Consider the following 16,631-nt stretch of genomic DNA (forward strand, 5'->3'; position numbering starts at 1 on the left):
ATTTTAAAAATTGATAGCTGTAGCCTTAGGAGTTGAACATTTTAATATAGGAGACAGTTTAAATATTTAAAATGGAAACATGCCAACATTTAAAATGCTCACATTTATAGTCAACAATTTTATTTTAGAAGCAGTTATCTTTCTGTTATTTTTGTAACCAAAAAACTTGGAAATAAGATCAAGAGATTACAGAATGTACTTTTGATGTTATACTGACACACTGTTTAACAGGACCACCCAAGGAATATTTAATTATCTAGAGGAATGTAACTTTGTTTGACTTTGTTATTACTGTAATTAAGGACTCTGATTCTGAAATGATAAAGTACAGATCTTGTCTGCTAGTGATGCAAATAATTTGTTTGGGAAAAAAGATAACCTCAAGGTTATGATTTTTATTGCTCCATAGGATATTAATAGTTTTGTGTCTAACCTAGTCATCTTATTCTATTAATAGCATTTCTTTTCAAATGCCTCTAAATATCCAATTCCTCAAAATGCTCTTTGAACCAGTTTTATCATCTTACTGGTTTCCTCATTAGTGAGTTACTAAGTCTTTCACTTGTGTTGCTTCTATAGTTGTATGAGCCATGTCTTAAACATTTTGAAAATGCTATTCTGATCATTTGATGCAGTAGGGCACAGTATTTAAAACAAACTCTGTGCAGCTTTGAGTTGTATGCAGCAATTATCTTAATTTTTATATTAGTATTAAATATGTTTTTAAATCAAATATTTAGAAAAGGTCAACTTTTCTGAGATCAATGGGAATCAAGTGGCTAGGTGTGATTTCTCTCAATCAGTTTAGCATGGATTTTTTTCTGACACAAACAAGAATCTGTAACAGATTTCACTTGCATGAAGTCAAATACAATGTTAATAAAACCAATTCAGGCCTAAAGAAATCCAGGAAGGAGGCTACATTTTACCAAACCAAATTAGAAACGCTGCCTTCGAGTAACCTCATAAATTGATGGGAATACTCAGTCCTCTAAGGCCTGAATCTCTAGAGAACGATTACTAAAAATAACCAGAATTTTAGAATAGCAAAGAAAAATACTTCCTTTGTGCCAGCTTTTAAAATAAAAATGATACTACTTGAACATTTTAACTGTAGTATAGGCACTTTCTCTGTCTTTCTCTCAACAGACATTACAGTCAATAGATGCCATTCTTAGCATTTTCCCGCCAAGTTTCTCACACCATTTTGGATAATCAGAAGGTAAATATAACCATTATAGCCCAAATCAGAACGACTCAATAAAATGCCTAGGGAAATGGCACAGTTGTGTGACTTTGCTCACCTCCCCACGCGGTGGCTCCTCCAGCAGGTGCTGGTGGTGCTGGTGCCGCGGCTGCTGCCGCCCCCCCAGAGAAGTCTGGCTGGAGGTCCAGGAGATCACTGGATGGTTTAGAAGTGCTGAAACGAAGACAGAACTTGAAAATTAGATTTTGAAATTTTATAATGTAAAGGTGTTTTTAAATAAAGACTTATGCAGAAAACAAAGATTTTGGATATTTTAAATCCAATAAAAGAATATTTAAGAAAGTATAGCAGTATAGCATAGACCAAAGGTTGGCAAACTACTTTTGTAAAGGGCCAGATGGTCTTTATCACTATTTAACTCTGCCACTGTAGCACAAAATAAGACATAGACAAGACATCAACAAATCAACATGTGTTTGTTCCAATAAAACTTTCTTTCCAGGGGGCTGGATATGCTCCCTGGGAAGTGTCCTACAGGGCAATAAAAATCATAACGTTAAGGTTATCTTTTCTCTATTTCCTAAAATCTTTTGTATAGAAAAGAATAAATAGTCAGTAATTTACCTTTTTCATAAATTAGACTATAATATATTAAGTTTGCCTGTAAGAGGATTTGACTAAAACTACTTCATTTTTTCTTCTTACTCAGTCGGGACTGTGCTTCTCTATCTGCAGAAGTTCCAAGGAGGAGCCTTCCTACCCAAAGTGTGGGCCCCAAACTAGCAGCATCCTCGGATGTTTTTATAACTGCCAAATCTCAGGCTTACCCTGTATTTACTACCTCAGAATCTTCATTTTTAATAAGATCCCCAGGTGATTCACATGTACATTCAGATTTGACAAGCACTGGCTTAAAGGTTATCAGGCCAGTTGCCAAGCTAACAGAGTCCCAGGTTCTTGCTCTGTTTTCTTTTTTATTCAGCCTCCTGTATAGCTGAGATTACAGGCTCGAGCTATTGCACCTATTTTTTTTTTTTTTTTTTTTGTAAAAATGAGATCTTGCTATGTTGCCCATGCTGGTCATGAACTCCTGGCTCTAAGCGATCCTCCTGCCTCGGCCTCCCAAAGTGCTAGGATTACAGGAGTGAGCCACCATGCCTGGCCTCGTCTGCTTTCTTAAACATCAGTTCCATCTTTATCCCCTTTACGTATTCAGTTTCTAAGTAATATTCTTTTGAGAAAAGGATTCTGCTGATTTTTTAAAAAGTTCCAAAGTGCCTGAAAGCATTGTCTAGTTTTGATGTCCATTTCATAAACACAACTGTACTAACAGAAAAAGAAAATATTTATTATTAAGATCTTAAAGCTTTTATAAGAAGCAACTTATCTTAGAGCTGTAGCAGAAAGGACTTGGTTTTACTGAGGTTGCTATAATAAAAAGTAGACTAAGCAAGCAGAGAGTAAAGCACATAGTTAACTTGGGTAGAGTATTTGAAGTTATGCTCAGGTCAAAATCGAAGTCTGCAAATATAGGACATTCATAATCAGAGCCACAGATACTATAAAATGAAACTAGAATCCTTTCAAGGTAAAACTACCAAAGAATTGACCTAAAATTACTATTTGTGGAAGCCCCAATGATGGGTAGCTCTAAGATTTCCCAGGATGCAAAGTCATCCTCACCTTTCTCACTACTGTCCTGACCTGTAGGTGCTAGAAAAGCTAATTAGGAACTCCCTGATGGCCTCTTCCTACCACCAGAGTTCGAGTTCTTTATATGCACCAGCTGATTGGACTACAACTTCAAGTGTATGTGTGTTTTTAAAGCACTTGAAGACATCTTTTAAATTTCCCACAAGAAGAAACTAATTTTAGAAAACATTTTCCATATTAGCCAATTTCAGAAGAACCTCAAGTGTGTGCATCTTTCTTCTACTTCCTTTCCCAAATGTGTGAGCAACAAGATGATTTCCATAGCTTAGGTCTTTCTAAGAGGTACAGGCCTAAGTAACTGTGTAAGTGTAAAAGAATTTACTTCGTGTAGGTAAAATAACCCAAAATATCACACGTTACTAGGATTAGATTCCATTTGGTGAAATCATTTGGGTACAGTACATAAAAAGAAAACAAAAACCTAATCAAAATAGTAATAAACAGTTCACTGCATACTCGTTAACTAACCTGACTGGGACAGCCGCAGATGCAGTTGCAAATAAATCAACCGGTGGGGATGTGTCAATAGTTTTAGCTGGTGTAGAATTAGGAGACGTAACAGTTGTTGCTGGAGAAGACTGAAAGTGAAGATGCACAACATACTCTAGTCAAATATGAATCTATAGGACACAAAGCTACAGGACTTCTGTTTTGCAGACCCATGACATTCCCAGTGATTTTTTTTTTTGTAATTCCTCATGGGGAAAAAAACTCAAGAAAATTTGAAATCAAGAATTGTAATAAATAATCAATGTCGGACAAAACATGATTCAAATTTTAAAAGTTAAATGTAATTTATATAAAATTATGATGAAATGTTTGGTCTAACATTGCAATGACTTGCATTTGTTAATTAAAATGAAAGCTAAATATATTTATTGAACCTAAAATTATTAGAAAAGATCTTACTAGCTGCCAAAAATTTTTAAAATTACCAATTATAATAAATGCTATAAAACCAAGGTCATTTTTCCTCCTTCTCATCCTAACCAGACTTCATGTGAAGTCTTCTCAAGATGTTTTTAAAATCCAGAAGGAAATTTAACTTACAAAATAGTTCCTAGTTGGCAGAGAATGACTCACAAGTAAGATTCAAGTCACTGACAGCTTGAGGATATCGTGACTATAATTCATCACTAATATGACATAGATAAAACTAAAAAAGTGAAATAAAATCTAACATTTATTTTCCTGGACTGGTTTTTTAAAAAGAGGAGTTAGTAATCAACTATTTACATAAAAAAACTTAAAATTTTTGTGTAAAATTACCCTAATTCTATTTTATCTGGTGCATTAACTCTCCATGTATTTACAAGATTAATAGAATATTTCAAAACAGTCTCCTGATAATTAGTTCTGTAAGTGGAAATGAGATATAACAGCAAGGAAAATATATGAAGAACAAGACCAAGGAAGGGCTATCAGATACTGCCCTGATGGCATATCTGATTTCAAATAAACCTAACTTAAAGGAAGTTTTAAAAGAATAATTTAAGAAAAAGGACTGAGGAGATTAAGAAATTTATAGGAATTTCGAGACTTAAATAATACCTATTTTTCCAAAAATGTAACTAATCAAGAAGTCCGAATTCAATAGATATACAAATGCCAGGCATTCAGCACTTCAAGAAAGACAAACACAGGAGTGGTATGGACATTGTTGCTCAGAAAATATCAGCTCAAACCTCTCTCTTCAACAAAAATTCAAATCTTTCAAATGGAATACAAAGATCATCAATGAAAAAGAAAAGACTAGCTAAAGTTAATTGTACGTCATTCACTGTGAATACTGACAACTCCTCTAAAAAAGGAGAGACTTTTTTTAAAGCCTATACATATAAATAAGCTTAGAAAAAGTGATATTTATGAAACACGGAGAACTTAATGACAGCAATAAATACTACCAACATAAACACAAAAGCTAAGGTGTGCAAAAGCCCGTTAAAAATGCCTTGTAACAACAAGCTTTTAGGCAATGTGAGAACTAGGAAAACAGAACCCAAATAATCCTGTTATTACTAAAAGAAAAAGTCAATAAAATTCAATTTAGCCAAAATGAAGAAACAGACTAACCCAAAGGATGCCACAATTTTACCACACTCTACTCAAAAGTCATATACTGGGATTTTTCGCATAGATGTAATGGTTTTAAACCTAGCTTTGTGTCAGAATAACCAGAGAGCTTTTGTTTGCGTGTTTTATTTGGCTGATTGTTCGAGGTCCCTGAGGGAATCTTAGGCAGGCAGCCAGCCTGGCCCTGGTATGCTACACGGTGTCTGGGAATCACTAGCGCAGTCATAATGAGATCCCTGAACGTCTGTAATGACAGCAATTACATAATTGAAATTTGTCAAGAGGAAAGAGCACATTTATAACATTTTTGCCTGAAAAATACAATGGTAAATGTGAACTACAGACTTACAGAAGTAAATACTCTTGTCACTAGTAACCCTAATCCTGTCACTCAACATGTTAAAAAGGAGATGGGGAGGTGAAGAAGTTATTAAAATTATTAGAGTAGACTGTCTAAAAGGCACAGTTGTGCATCTAATTACAACTGATTTCTCTACCATTAAAACACACACAAAATCACGTCTTACCTGTCTCACAGGGTTGTGATTCAGAATTATATAAAAATGTTTTATAACTAGTATATATCTGTCTTTAGGTATAATGTAACTACATGAAAAATCTTTCCTACTTTAAAAATATGTAGTCCAAATTGAAGACTAAATCACATACACTGTACCACACTGGACTGAGAAACTGTTATAAAGGAACATACATAAAACTTTTAACTGATCTTTCCTCACAAAATTTAAATTAGAATTACCATATGACCGACCAATTACACTTCTGGGTATATACCCAAAAGAATTGAAATCAGGAACTCAAAACAGATATTTGCACACCTATATTCACAACAGCATGATTCATAATACCCCAAAAGTGGAAGCAACTTAAGTATCCATTAACAGATGAATGGATGAACAAAGCATGGGTCACACAGACAATGGAATATTATTCAACCTTAAAAAGGAAGGAAATTCTGGCACATGCTACAACATGGCTGAACCTTGAAGACATGCTAAGTGAAAAAAACAGTCAAAAAGGGACAGATTCTGTACGAGTCCACTTATATGAGGTACCTAGAATATTCAAATTCACAGAGACAGAAAGTAGAATGGTGGTTGCCAGAGGAGGAATGGGGACCTATTGTTTGGTGGGTACAGCTTTTCTGTTTTGGAAGATAAAAAAGATCTGGAAATGAATAGTGGTGATGGTTGTACAACAGTGTGAATATACTTAATGCCACTAAACTGTACATTTGAGGATGGTAAAATGGTAAAAAACCAAAAAGCAAACTTACCTTACTTAACGGAGAGGGAGCACCAGATCTAAAAGACAACATAAAAAAATTTATAAAACTGAATATAGGTGAATACATTTGGAGAAGCATTTAAGTTTGGTATCACTTGATCAAACACTGACTTGTTCATAAATAACAGACTTTTAAAGTAATGGACAAACTATTTTAAAAAAAAACCTTTTTATCTTTTATTCAATTATGATAACCTCTTCCAATGTTTTCCATCAACTTATTTTCTAGTACTAGAAATTCTTAAATTCAAAATTATTTTCTATATCTCTAGCAACACAAATTCTTTGAATCCATCCTTATTGCCTACGTACACAGAAAATAAACTGTCCAAATTGGAATTTTAAAAATTTTGCCCAGACTTGAGAAAAACCACGCTTTAGAATTAAAAAAAAACAAAAACAAACAAACAAAAAACCCAAAAGACCTCCGGTTTAACTCACTAAGGTTAAAGTACATTGTTACTCGGTTAATCACAGTTGTGATGCATAAAAATAGGAACCTTAGGAAAAAATAGAGCTCTATAAGCCCTGTGCCTGAAATGTTTCAACTTTCATATTCCTACTCCTGAAGTTTGTCTGGTTTTGTTTGGTGGTGGTTGTTTGTTTGTTTTCATGGCTGTAATGAAAACTCTTTAGGAAAAATATTCCCATCATCTCATTATAATCAGTGGGTGCTTGATAAAGAAGAGCAACTTCGATGCTTGTTTCTAAGGGAGTGAGAAAAAATTAGGAAGGCATAAATTTTTTTTTTAGTTAGATTACTGTCAGCATTGTCTATTGCACATCATTTCTAGCAAAGTGCTTCTGGAACAACTGCCTGAACAGCTCACATTGTATTAACCTGAGTTGGAAGAAAAATGAACAACAAAACAAAATGAAGACAAAAACAAATTTCGATAAGCAGCCTATATTCAGGGTCTTATCGAATGGCAAATATGGCTTTCTATTCATCTACAGCGAAAATATCACACATAGCAGTAACAAAACAAAATTAGTAGAAATTTAATAAACAGAATTTTATACAATATTGTGAATTTTTGTCTTATTAGACATAGAAAGTTTAGCAGTATTATATGCCAGACTAATATCTTTTAAATTCAATTTCATTTGCAAATACATGCCTGCCATTTCCTGTTTAAAAATTTAGTTTTTACTTAAGATGCATATAAATAACATAAAGCAAGGGCACACAGAGATTTCTGCTATGTAACGAAGATAGACAGAAGCATAAGGGTAATAATTTGTTATGTGTAGTTTGGCTAAATGTTATCTTAAGAGTAACATATTCTATGAGGAAAAGGATACAAACTTATCTATATTGTTCATGTCAAAGGTTTACCAAAATAAATGGATTCTTAGTGTTCTCTACATCTACGGTAAGTTACTCAAGAACTCAAAAATCTAGTACAGCATGAGGCTGAAAAGTCTTTAGTGAGTCCTTGGCTAATTTCTCTACTCCCACTATTTTTCCCTTTGAAGGGAGTCAAATTTAAATAAAAATCTAATAAAAAATTCAGAGCCTGAACTCTACAAAGAAAACACAGAAGCCATTTGACATGGTTACTTTCTAAGAATGAATTAATTTAAATTAATTTGTTTCTCCTTCAAGCAATTTTCATGAACCAATTCTAAGCAGTACCGACACAATGAAAAATACCAACACAGAAAAAAGAATTGAGAATGAGCAAGAACTTTTGAAATATATTTCCAAACTAATACATAAAAATTTAAAACATATCTTCTACCAGAGAGCAGGAATAAAGACACCTGACATTTTCTGTATTATTTTTAAATCAGAATATGTTCATGTATACATTCTATAATTGATAAATTATACCAGAAATATTTAAAAAACTATTTTATGGGAAGCTAAACTGTCAGGATGTATGACCTCTGTTCCCATGAACCACATCTGGCTTTTGTCATGATTTAATAAAAAAAGGTGAGAACAAGAGGTACTCTGATGGGGCTATAACTTTAAAAAGCATCATTAATCACTGATTAAAATCTGAAGGCTCCCAGGCTCAGAGAGGTTAATAACTTGCCCAAGCATCATACATTAACGGTGGATTTAAGACTGGTCCAGGTCTACCTGCTGCCCAAAGCCTGTGCTCATTCCACATTCCAGCCTGCCCACCAAAAGCACAGATGAGACTGGCACATTTGTTCCTCTCTTACACAACATAGACATTGCATCTTCTTATATGTTCCTTGCTTGGTTTTCTGCCCTACTGTTAGTCATTGCCCTTTATGAAGGAAAATGCTGCAATCTTTTATACATAGACAATGATGCTTGTAAAAGACCAATACTTACATTAATAATTTCATCTAGAGAAATTTGGTTTATAGTGAACCATGTTGGCAAAAACAAGGCACTAAGATAATTTTAGAAGAAAATGAATGACTTATATAGTAATCTACTCTAAATTCTGTAAAACACTACAAACAAATTCATGGGTTTTTACTATGAACATGGCAAATGCCAAGGTTTCCTTCTGAGATCTTAATAGGAAGCTATTAAGGGGAAATTTATTATTTCTTATTTGATTCACAACAATTATCCCTACATTGTTTTGAGTTTAAATGTTAGTCAACCCCTCCAAAAAATCCTAACCCCCCCTCAAAAAACCTACCGAAAAACCCCTCAAAAACAGATGTGCAAAACCCACCTACATCTTCCAAATAATTTTAATTACAAAAGACTTATCTTGGGTTTCCTGTACCCTTAACACTCAGTAAACAACTCACAAGTAAAATGAAATAAATTTTTCTCTTTTTCCTGTGGAATCATAGAAACAGACAATATAGAAAGATATATCACACAGTATTGCATATAATTACAAAAGTGATTATCAGTGGACACAAGGTGATAAATATAAAGGGGGTACATATTTTTCATAGCAGATATTTGCAAATGCTTCATTTTAGGTATACACTTGACTTAGAGGTTAGAATAGTTTTACACTGCTACTAGAAGACAAAACAATTTTAAATAATCAAATTTCTTTATACAACTGTCTTTTGGCACTTCTGCCATATGCCATGGGGCAATCTTTTGCTTACTAAACAAATGAAAACTCTTTGATTTCTAAAATCTGAGAGGAATTTACATATACACCTAAGAGAGATTGTTAGTCTTGATCCAAGAAGACCAAAAGAAAGTAAAACTACTTATGCCAGTCACCTTGGAGACAAAAATAAAGCATAATGAAAAAACACAGATGTGTAAAAGGGGCAGAAATCAGGTTTAACTGTTCTAAATACCAGATGTGGAATCTTAAGAGTGTTTTTTGCATTTTTAGTAATTACCAAATGCAAAAAAGTCACTCCATACAGTACTCACCCTTCACTTAAGTTCCCAGGTAAGCACAAACATACAAAGAAGAAAATAGTTAACTATTGTTGTTCATTTATTTTAAAAATAGGGAATAAGCAAAAGACAAGTTCAAGTGTGGTCTTGGCCAATTCAGACAAGAAATTTGACAAGCATAAAATGATTTTAAAGGAGAAAGAAAAATTATTCTAAGCAAAAGGTAATTCAAAACGGAAGATTATCAAGGTTTTAAAATTTTACTTTTCTAGAAATATAATTAAATGTTTACAGCTAATTTTTCCAAAAATAGCTTGCAGTGGCCAAAAGGGGGTGAATTTAGATTTGAAGTTAGGGCTAATGAGACCCACTCTAGCTAGGGAAGGAGGCTTCTCTACAGGTAACTACAGCACTGCGAGATTCAACAAAAAAACAAGGGAAGAGTTTGGCCCTGTGCAGGGTGTGAGGGACCTGGAGGGCAAAGAGCGCAGAGAAGCTGACGTGCACTGCACAGGGGGAGACTAACTCCAGGGGATGTGTACACTGCCTTAGCTAAAGAAGTCTTTCTGCCACAGGAGCAGGGACATTTCTCAGCTTCCTGCCTTCATTTACTTAAATCCTAGCCAACTCATTTGGCTTCCCAGATCCCCTAACAGAGGCTGGTTCCAGCAATAACTGGAAGTGGGCATCTTTTATTGGAATTTAATGTACTCTCATGTCAAGTCCGAGATTATCTTCTGCCACACTGAAACTCCGGGCCGATCCCAGACTGTGGAAACCAATGTGATACAGCCCCTGAGGGGACCCACCGTCCATCATTCCAAACAGCTCTGCCGTAATTGCCTGGAAGGCTCATACTGCTGTTTGTCAGTGAAAATTTAAAACATGTAATAATTTCTATGCAAACTTGGAAAAGACGACAGAAGTCACATTTAGCTAATAAAATAACCAGCAAAAAAGTAACATCAAGATACAAGCCTACATTCTGAAATGCACAGAGGGAAGAAAGAAAGGAATTGCATTGCGATGGCTCTATCACAGGTAAAAAGCTGCGATCAGCCTACAGCCCTGCATCAGTTCATCGGCTGTCTCTGCTAACTCCTGCTGTCAGCTCAAATGGAATAAACATAAAGCTGGTGTCACCGGCAAATATTTCAAGCTGTCTCTGTAGAAAGACCTACGTTAAGTGTTTAAAGAGAGATAATGAAGTATAAAATAGTTCCTAACCTTTAAACTCAGAAAATCTATTTAAATCACATATGTTAAAAAAGCAATTCATGATTAAGGGAGGCTTCCTGAGAAGGGAGGACTGGAGATGGACCTGCCAGGGTACACAGATTTACACAGGCAGGACCAGAGGGGTAGGCATTCAAGCGGAATTATAGACCAAACAAGGCACAAAGACAGGAAAGCACCAGGTCTCGTGAATAAACAAGTTTTACACCTATTGGAGAGATGTTAAAAAAAAAAGAAACCTGGGCATTTTTTTTTTGTAGGCAGTGAGGAAAAATAGTCAAAAATATAAAAACTCAAACACAACGGTATGAAAATCCAGTAAAATTGCTCTTATCACTACTTGATTGCTACTCTCTAGGATCTCTGAGTTAAATGTCAGTAGCATGCCATGCCTGGTTCAAGTGAGGAGAGACTGGAGTGCAGAAAAGTATACTCGAGAGCTTTGCTTTTTTCACTGGGGTTAGTAACAGTGTATTCCAGGCTGCTTGTGAAATTGGGCTTTTCACTCATGTCCAATGATAATAGCTTCAATTTTTAAACATGAACAACTCTTTCTTTTCATTATTATTTAATTTTATTTTAGAGACAGGGTCTTGCTGCATTGCCCAGGCTTCAGTGTAGTGGTGTGATCGTAGCTAACTGCAGCCTCGAACTCCTGGGCTCAAGTGATCCTCCTACCCCAGCCTCCCAAGTAGCTGGGACTACAGGTGTGTGCCACCAAGCCTGGCTGACTTCTATGTTGCCCAGGCTGGTCTCAAACTCCTGGCCTCATGTGATCCTCCCACCTAGGCCTCCCAAAGTGTCGGGATTATAGGTGTAAGGCACTGTGCCTGGCCTCTTTTTCTATATATTATGAATTCCTTCTAAGTTAAGGGCTACTATATAAAGCAGTAGGTTCAGGCAACATAAGCACACTCTACTAATTTGCTGCATTAGCCTGCAGACAGATTACCTATACATGAGGTTACACTATCATAATAGAAAGGGCAGGGATTCTGAGAGAACTCAGAAAAATTACAATAAAGCATACCCTAAAACTGTGGTGGTATCAGTTGTACCATGATAAATTTCATTCTTATAAAGAATCACTCTAGTATTTTTCATCTTATTTAGAATATACAACTAATGCATACTTGTTTCCAGGTTTCTTTCCTTCTAATGTATTTAGATGCTGTTCAAGGGTCTCCATAAGACTGCTGGGAGCCTACAATAAGAAAGTAAAAATAAATGTCTGCATTGTTTTTTTTTTTCAAAGTAAACACACTGTAACATCACTGTAACTTTGTACGGTGGAAGTCTGCGGATGGACCCCAATATATATGTGATCTAATTTAATCCTAGTTTTTTTGGCATTTAAATATTTAAATTCCATGGATTCTTATACAGGCCCATCTTAAATACACTAAACTCCACTGCATAACAAACAGCATTACAGTGTGGTTTCAGTGTAGAGATTACACTGGACAGACTTTTACTGAGATGTTACTTATATGCAATAAACTCAAATCAAGTTCGCCATGACCTTCCCACACACAGTGAAAAAGGAATAGGTATTTGTATCCAAGTCAAAAATATAAGTGCCCAAATACAAATTTACATAAACTTGAAAATACAGTAAAATCTCACTTATCCATATTTGACTGAAATATTAGGAAAAATTGTTACTACTAATATATTTTAAAAGGGGGGAGCAAGTGAGAATTATGGGGAAAAGAATACAATTCTAATAGTCAATAATAATTAAGATTTTCTTATCATTGAGCTATTTAATTTATATATAAAATAAAGTAATTGTAACAAATATAATATAATAATGTAATAGAGTACTGTGTATCGGCAGATTTAAAATATTTTAACTCTTTTACTAAAAAGTACTTTAATGTTTCTTTTTATAAATAAAATTTTAGGCAATATAAAGTGATGGTATTTTACTGTATATTAGAAGAAGAAATAATAGGTTCATACAAATAGTCCATCCAATCTATTCCTCAAGCATTAGAGATTTAATTTCATCTTCATAAAATAATTTTAATTTCATCTTTGTAAAACAGACCTTAACAGCAGCATAGGCATTCAAAGACTAGCATTTGACAAATGAAATACATAACTACATTTATAGATAGACAATTGTTCTTTAATGTGAAATTAATTTTGAAGGATTCAAAGTAACTATGCTAAGTGCTTAACAGCTCACTGAATTCAAAGAAGTTCATATAACTGTACCTATTGCATTGTACCTTTAATGACAAATTAAAATTCTTAATTTTGAAAATTTAGGACATTTATTTACTATTCGTTTTTATTTCACTAATAGACAAACTGTCTCAACATTTACATGATCGTAATATGTAATCATGTGATTATTACAAACATAAATTACTAAGTGAACAAAAATATTAACCTGATCAAAGTGATGAAGGTAGGATAGAAAGGGACAGCCCTGTCATCATCATCTAAAAAGCCTTAGACTATACAGTGAAAAAACACATTATCAGGGGATTAATAAATTTAAAAAATTATAAAAATTAGAATTTTAAAATATACCTCAGATGAAAATGAACTTATTCAACAAATTTCAGTAAATTATAACTAGGAATATACTTCTAAGCTTTAAAAATGTATTTTTAAAAGAGATAAAGGAAATTTTGTTCTATATATCAGATTATAAACTATAAAGAAATGCTCTTTGAATAAAGAATGTAACCTTAAAAGGAAGAAAATATAAATGGCTTCAGAATTTTTAGATGAATTCACATCTGATAATTTAAAAACTGTCATATTAATTGTCACTAATGACGACAATGATGATGATGGAACCTAGGAGGCCTGGGTATTTAAGTTGAAACTTTTCATATTTCTGTGTTTTTTCGTGCGGATCACAATAAGGAAAAAAAAATATATATCAAGCCATAAAACTTCTTTCCAGGTAACAGACTTAGATTCTCTGAATGTTTAATGAAATGTAAAGGAAGTGTGATGTTTTGCTAAACCTAAATTTAAAACACTGTTTAAGAAAAATAAATGCCATTGATAGTCACAAAATAGACAGTAACAAATATGGGATAACAAAAAAGAGGTAATATTTTCTTCTAAAAAGTTTCTTAGTTATTGAAAACAAAACAAAGCAAGACAAAACAAAAACCCAGGAAGATAGTTTGCAGTTTTTCTTTTTGTAAAGTTTCTTAATAATTTAGGTAAGACAATTTAAAAAAGTAAGGCAGCACAAAAATCACAATAGTTGAAAGAGAAACCTCTCCAAGCAATACAAGACTATAAAACTGACTTTTATCTTAAAGGGGAGTTATTTAACAATACACTGCACATAAAATTAAGTTTGGAGCACTTTTGCCTAGAGATTTAAAAGTGCTTCATTATTTATATCTCTTATAAGGACATGTGAAATCTAAGAGAAACAAATTCCTCAACTGTCTTTCGAGGAAAAAAAAAGTACTTTGATAGTAATATCCAGGAGTGCAGGAATGTCTGCCTTCTTCTTAACTGTATCTATGACACTAAGGACATCCTGGCATGCAGATGACAGTAAGTGAAAACTGTCTTTTAAATTTCCAAGGAGCAAAACTTTGAGAATGCCTCTGCTGCTGTAAAGGGAACTTAAGACAACAAAGTATAGTTTGTAGTATCTTTAGTTGCTCGTTTAAAAAAATGCCAAAGTCAATAGACCAATCAAATGGGAACACCAATCCAAAGAACCAGGGACAGCCTGTGAAAGCTAATAGATAGCAACATGTCAGTTACCGATTCATCAGTGGTGTAATCTTTAAAAGGAGACTTTTCTTTACCAGTAGTTTTCAGATCAACCATAACTCCTGACAACAAAACCTAAGATATTTTTCATAAATGGAGATATTTTACATTTGCAATGCACAAATCTTTTCTTGCAATAAATTCATAGCTGATTATGAGCCCAGGATCCAAAAGAAAGCATCTATGATTTAGATGCTTTGGATTATAAAGCACCATCAAAACCAAACAAAAAATAAATCAAAAGAGCATTCAAATTTTTAATTGTCAGCTCTAAGAAACCACTTGAAAGTGCTGAGGAGAAATATTTCAGCTCTAGTATCATATTCATTTCTTACCCCAAATAGTACTTTCGAATGTCTTTTAAAAATTTCATTGATATTCATGAATAATTTCATTGATATTCATTGATATTCATGAATTCAAGAATGCAATAATGATGCTACTACAGGCACAATTTAAAAATGGCTACAGATGATTGTATTGGTGTTTATTGTGCATTCTTTAACCTGAAAGATACACATTGAATTTATAAAGATATCCATGATATTCCTCTGTTCCATCTTGCCGCAAGAGGAATTCTAATCCTTTTTTAGTTATGAGCATCTTATTCCTACTCCCAATCAACAGGAAGCCCTTTTGGTCTCCATCTCTTCTTTAACCTTCTCTTCTGACAGGAATTTTTTTTCATTGCCATGGCTAGATTCAGTGGCCATGGTGGCCATAGACACCAGAGGGGCTGAACTGAATCCATATAACCTGATACTTCTGACCCATCTCTAGATTAATCCTGGTCTTAAGGACTGAACACTGTTTAAAGGATTAACCCCAGAACAGCTTATATTCTAGTTCAGACATGACGGTACTGTCATAAAGGGCCTAAATCTCTAGTTCATTTAGAGACCTCCATGAGACCTGTGAAAGGGGGGGCTCTATGTAAGAATTAGGGGGGGTGTTTAGCTCTATGTAGCTCACAATCCCAAAAGAAACCACAATTATGTTATTAAGAAATTTCAGATGCATGCTCTTTTATTGTGATTTAAATAAACACTGGAGAATTGGACTAGAGGAATTTTTGTATGAAGAAAAATATTTTGAATATAAATGTTAATATTGAAATTTATGTGGCTTTTAAGGTCATAACAAAAGCAGAGGATAGAGTGCTAACAGATTTTAATAAATTTCTGTCACAGAATAGTTTTCTATTAGACTCAGGGCAAGACATTATCTTTGGGGGTAGAGTCTCTGTTTCTTAAATTACGAAAACATGCACTTTACATCATCAAATAAAATATTATGTTTCTGGACTTCTTGAGAGGAAATTATATAAATTATGATGAGTATTATAATATCATTAAAAATTAAACCCAAGTATACAAATCCTTCTTTCTTTTTTCTTTTTTTTTTTTTTATTATTTCATCTTATTGTTATGGGGGGATACAGAATTGCAGGTTACATACGTTGCCCATGTATCGCCTTTCCCCCCAAATCAGAGCTCCAGGCGTGTCTGTTCCCCAGATAGTGCGTGTTGCACCCATCATGTATCTAAATCCTTCTTTCAATGATAAACTATCATTTTCTAATTTTGAGAACAAAAAGGAATTTAAGTAGTTCTTTAAATCTTTCCTTGTATCCATTCAGACTCTGCCCAAACTAAGAGAGACAAATGAGGACCAATTTTCTTCTTAACTAAGGGTCACTTCTTAACGAAACATCTAGTTTTTCTTTTATTCCACAGTAAGGGTGTCTATAAAGTTGAAACAAACATGATTTGCAATTTCTAGAAGCTAATCATTGAGCAAAATATTTTAATGCCTTAAAAGTTAACATGTACTATTTATCTGGGTTATTTTCAAAAAATGCAATGTAAATGTTTATTATAACTGAATAATTTAAATGAAAACACATGTACTTTGATTTTCATCATAGTGTTACAAAGCTAAATCTATATCTAAGAAAGAGATTTTTAACAGTACTTGATTTATGCACATTTAATTTTTAGCCATAACCAAAATGATACC

General features: G+C 33.7%; 1 protein-coding gene across 50 annotated transcripts in view; it reads right to left on the reverse strand.

The window, feature by feature from the left end:
• SNAP91 (synaptosome associated protein 91) overlaps window positions 1–16,631 on the reverse strand; it is a 139,984-nt gene that overhangs the window by 48,033 nt on the left and 75,320 nt on the right. For 46 of the 50 annotated variants that reach the window (XR_011235504.1, XM_069487543.1, XM_069487552.1 and 43 more), the window contains 4 exons: window positions 11,981–12,051; window positions 6,291–6,318; window positions 3,389–3,498; window positions 1,305–1,420 (listed from right to left, as the gene is read on the reverse strand). Coding sequence is in view for 49 of the 50 variants with exons in the window: in XM_069487543.1 (XP_069343644.1) it covers window positions 1,305–1,420; window positions 3,389–3,498; window positions 6,291–6,318; window positions 11,981–12,051 (325 nt within the window). In the remaining variant the exon portion in view is untranslated. Of the gene's footprint in view, window positions 1–1,304; window positions 1,421–3,388; window positions 3,499–6,290; window positions 6,319–9,644; window positions 9,651–11,980; window positions 12,052–16,631 lie in introns of all 50 variants that reach the window. The other 4 variants (XM_069487519.1, XM_069487520.1, XM_069487569.1 and 1 more) reach the window with 1 other exon arrangement.

This window comes from Eulemur rufifrons, chromosome 15 (genome assembly GCF_041146395.1).
Source record: "Eulemur rufifrons isolate Redbay chromosome 15, OSU_ERuf_1, whole genome shotgun sequence".
Taxonomy (NCBI): domain Eukaryota; kingdom Metazoa; phylum Chordata; class Mammalia; order Primates; family Lemuridae; genus Eulemur; species Eulemur rufifrons.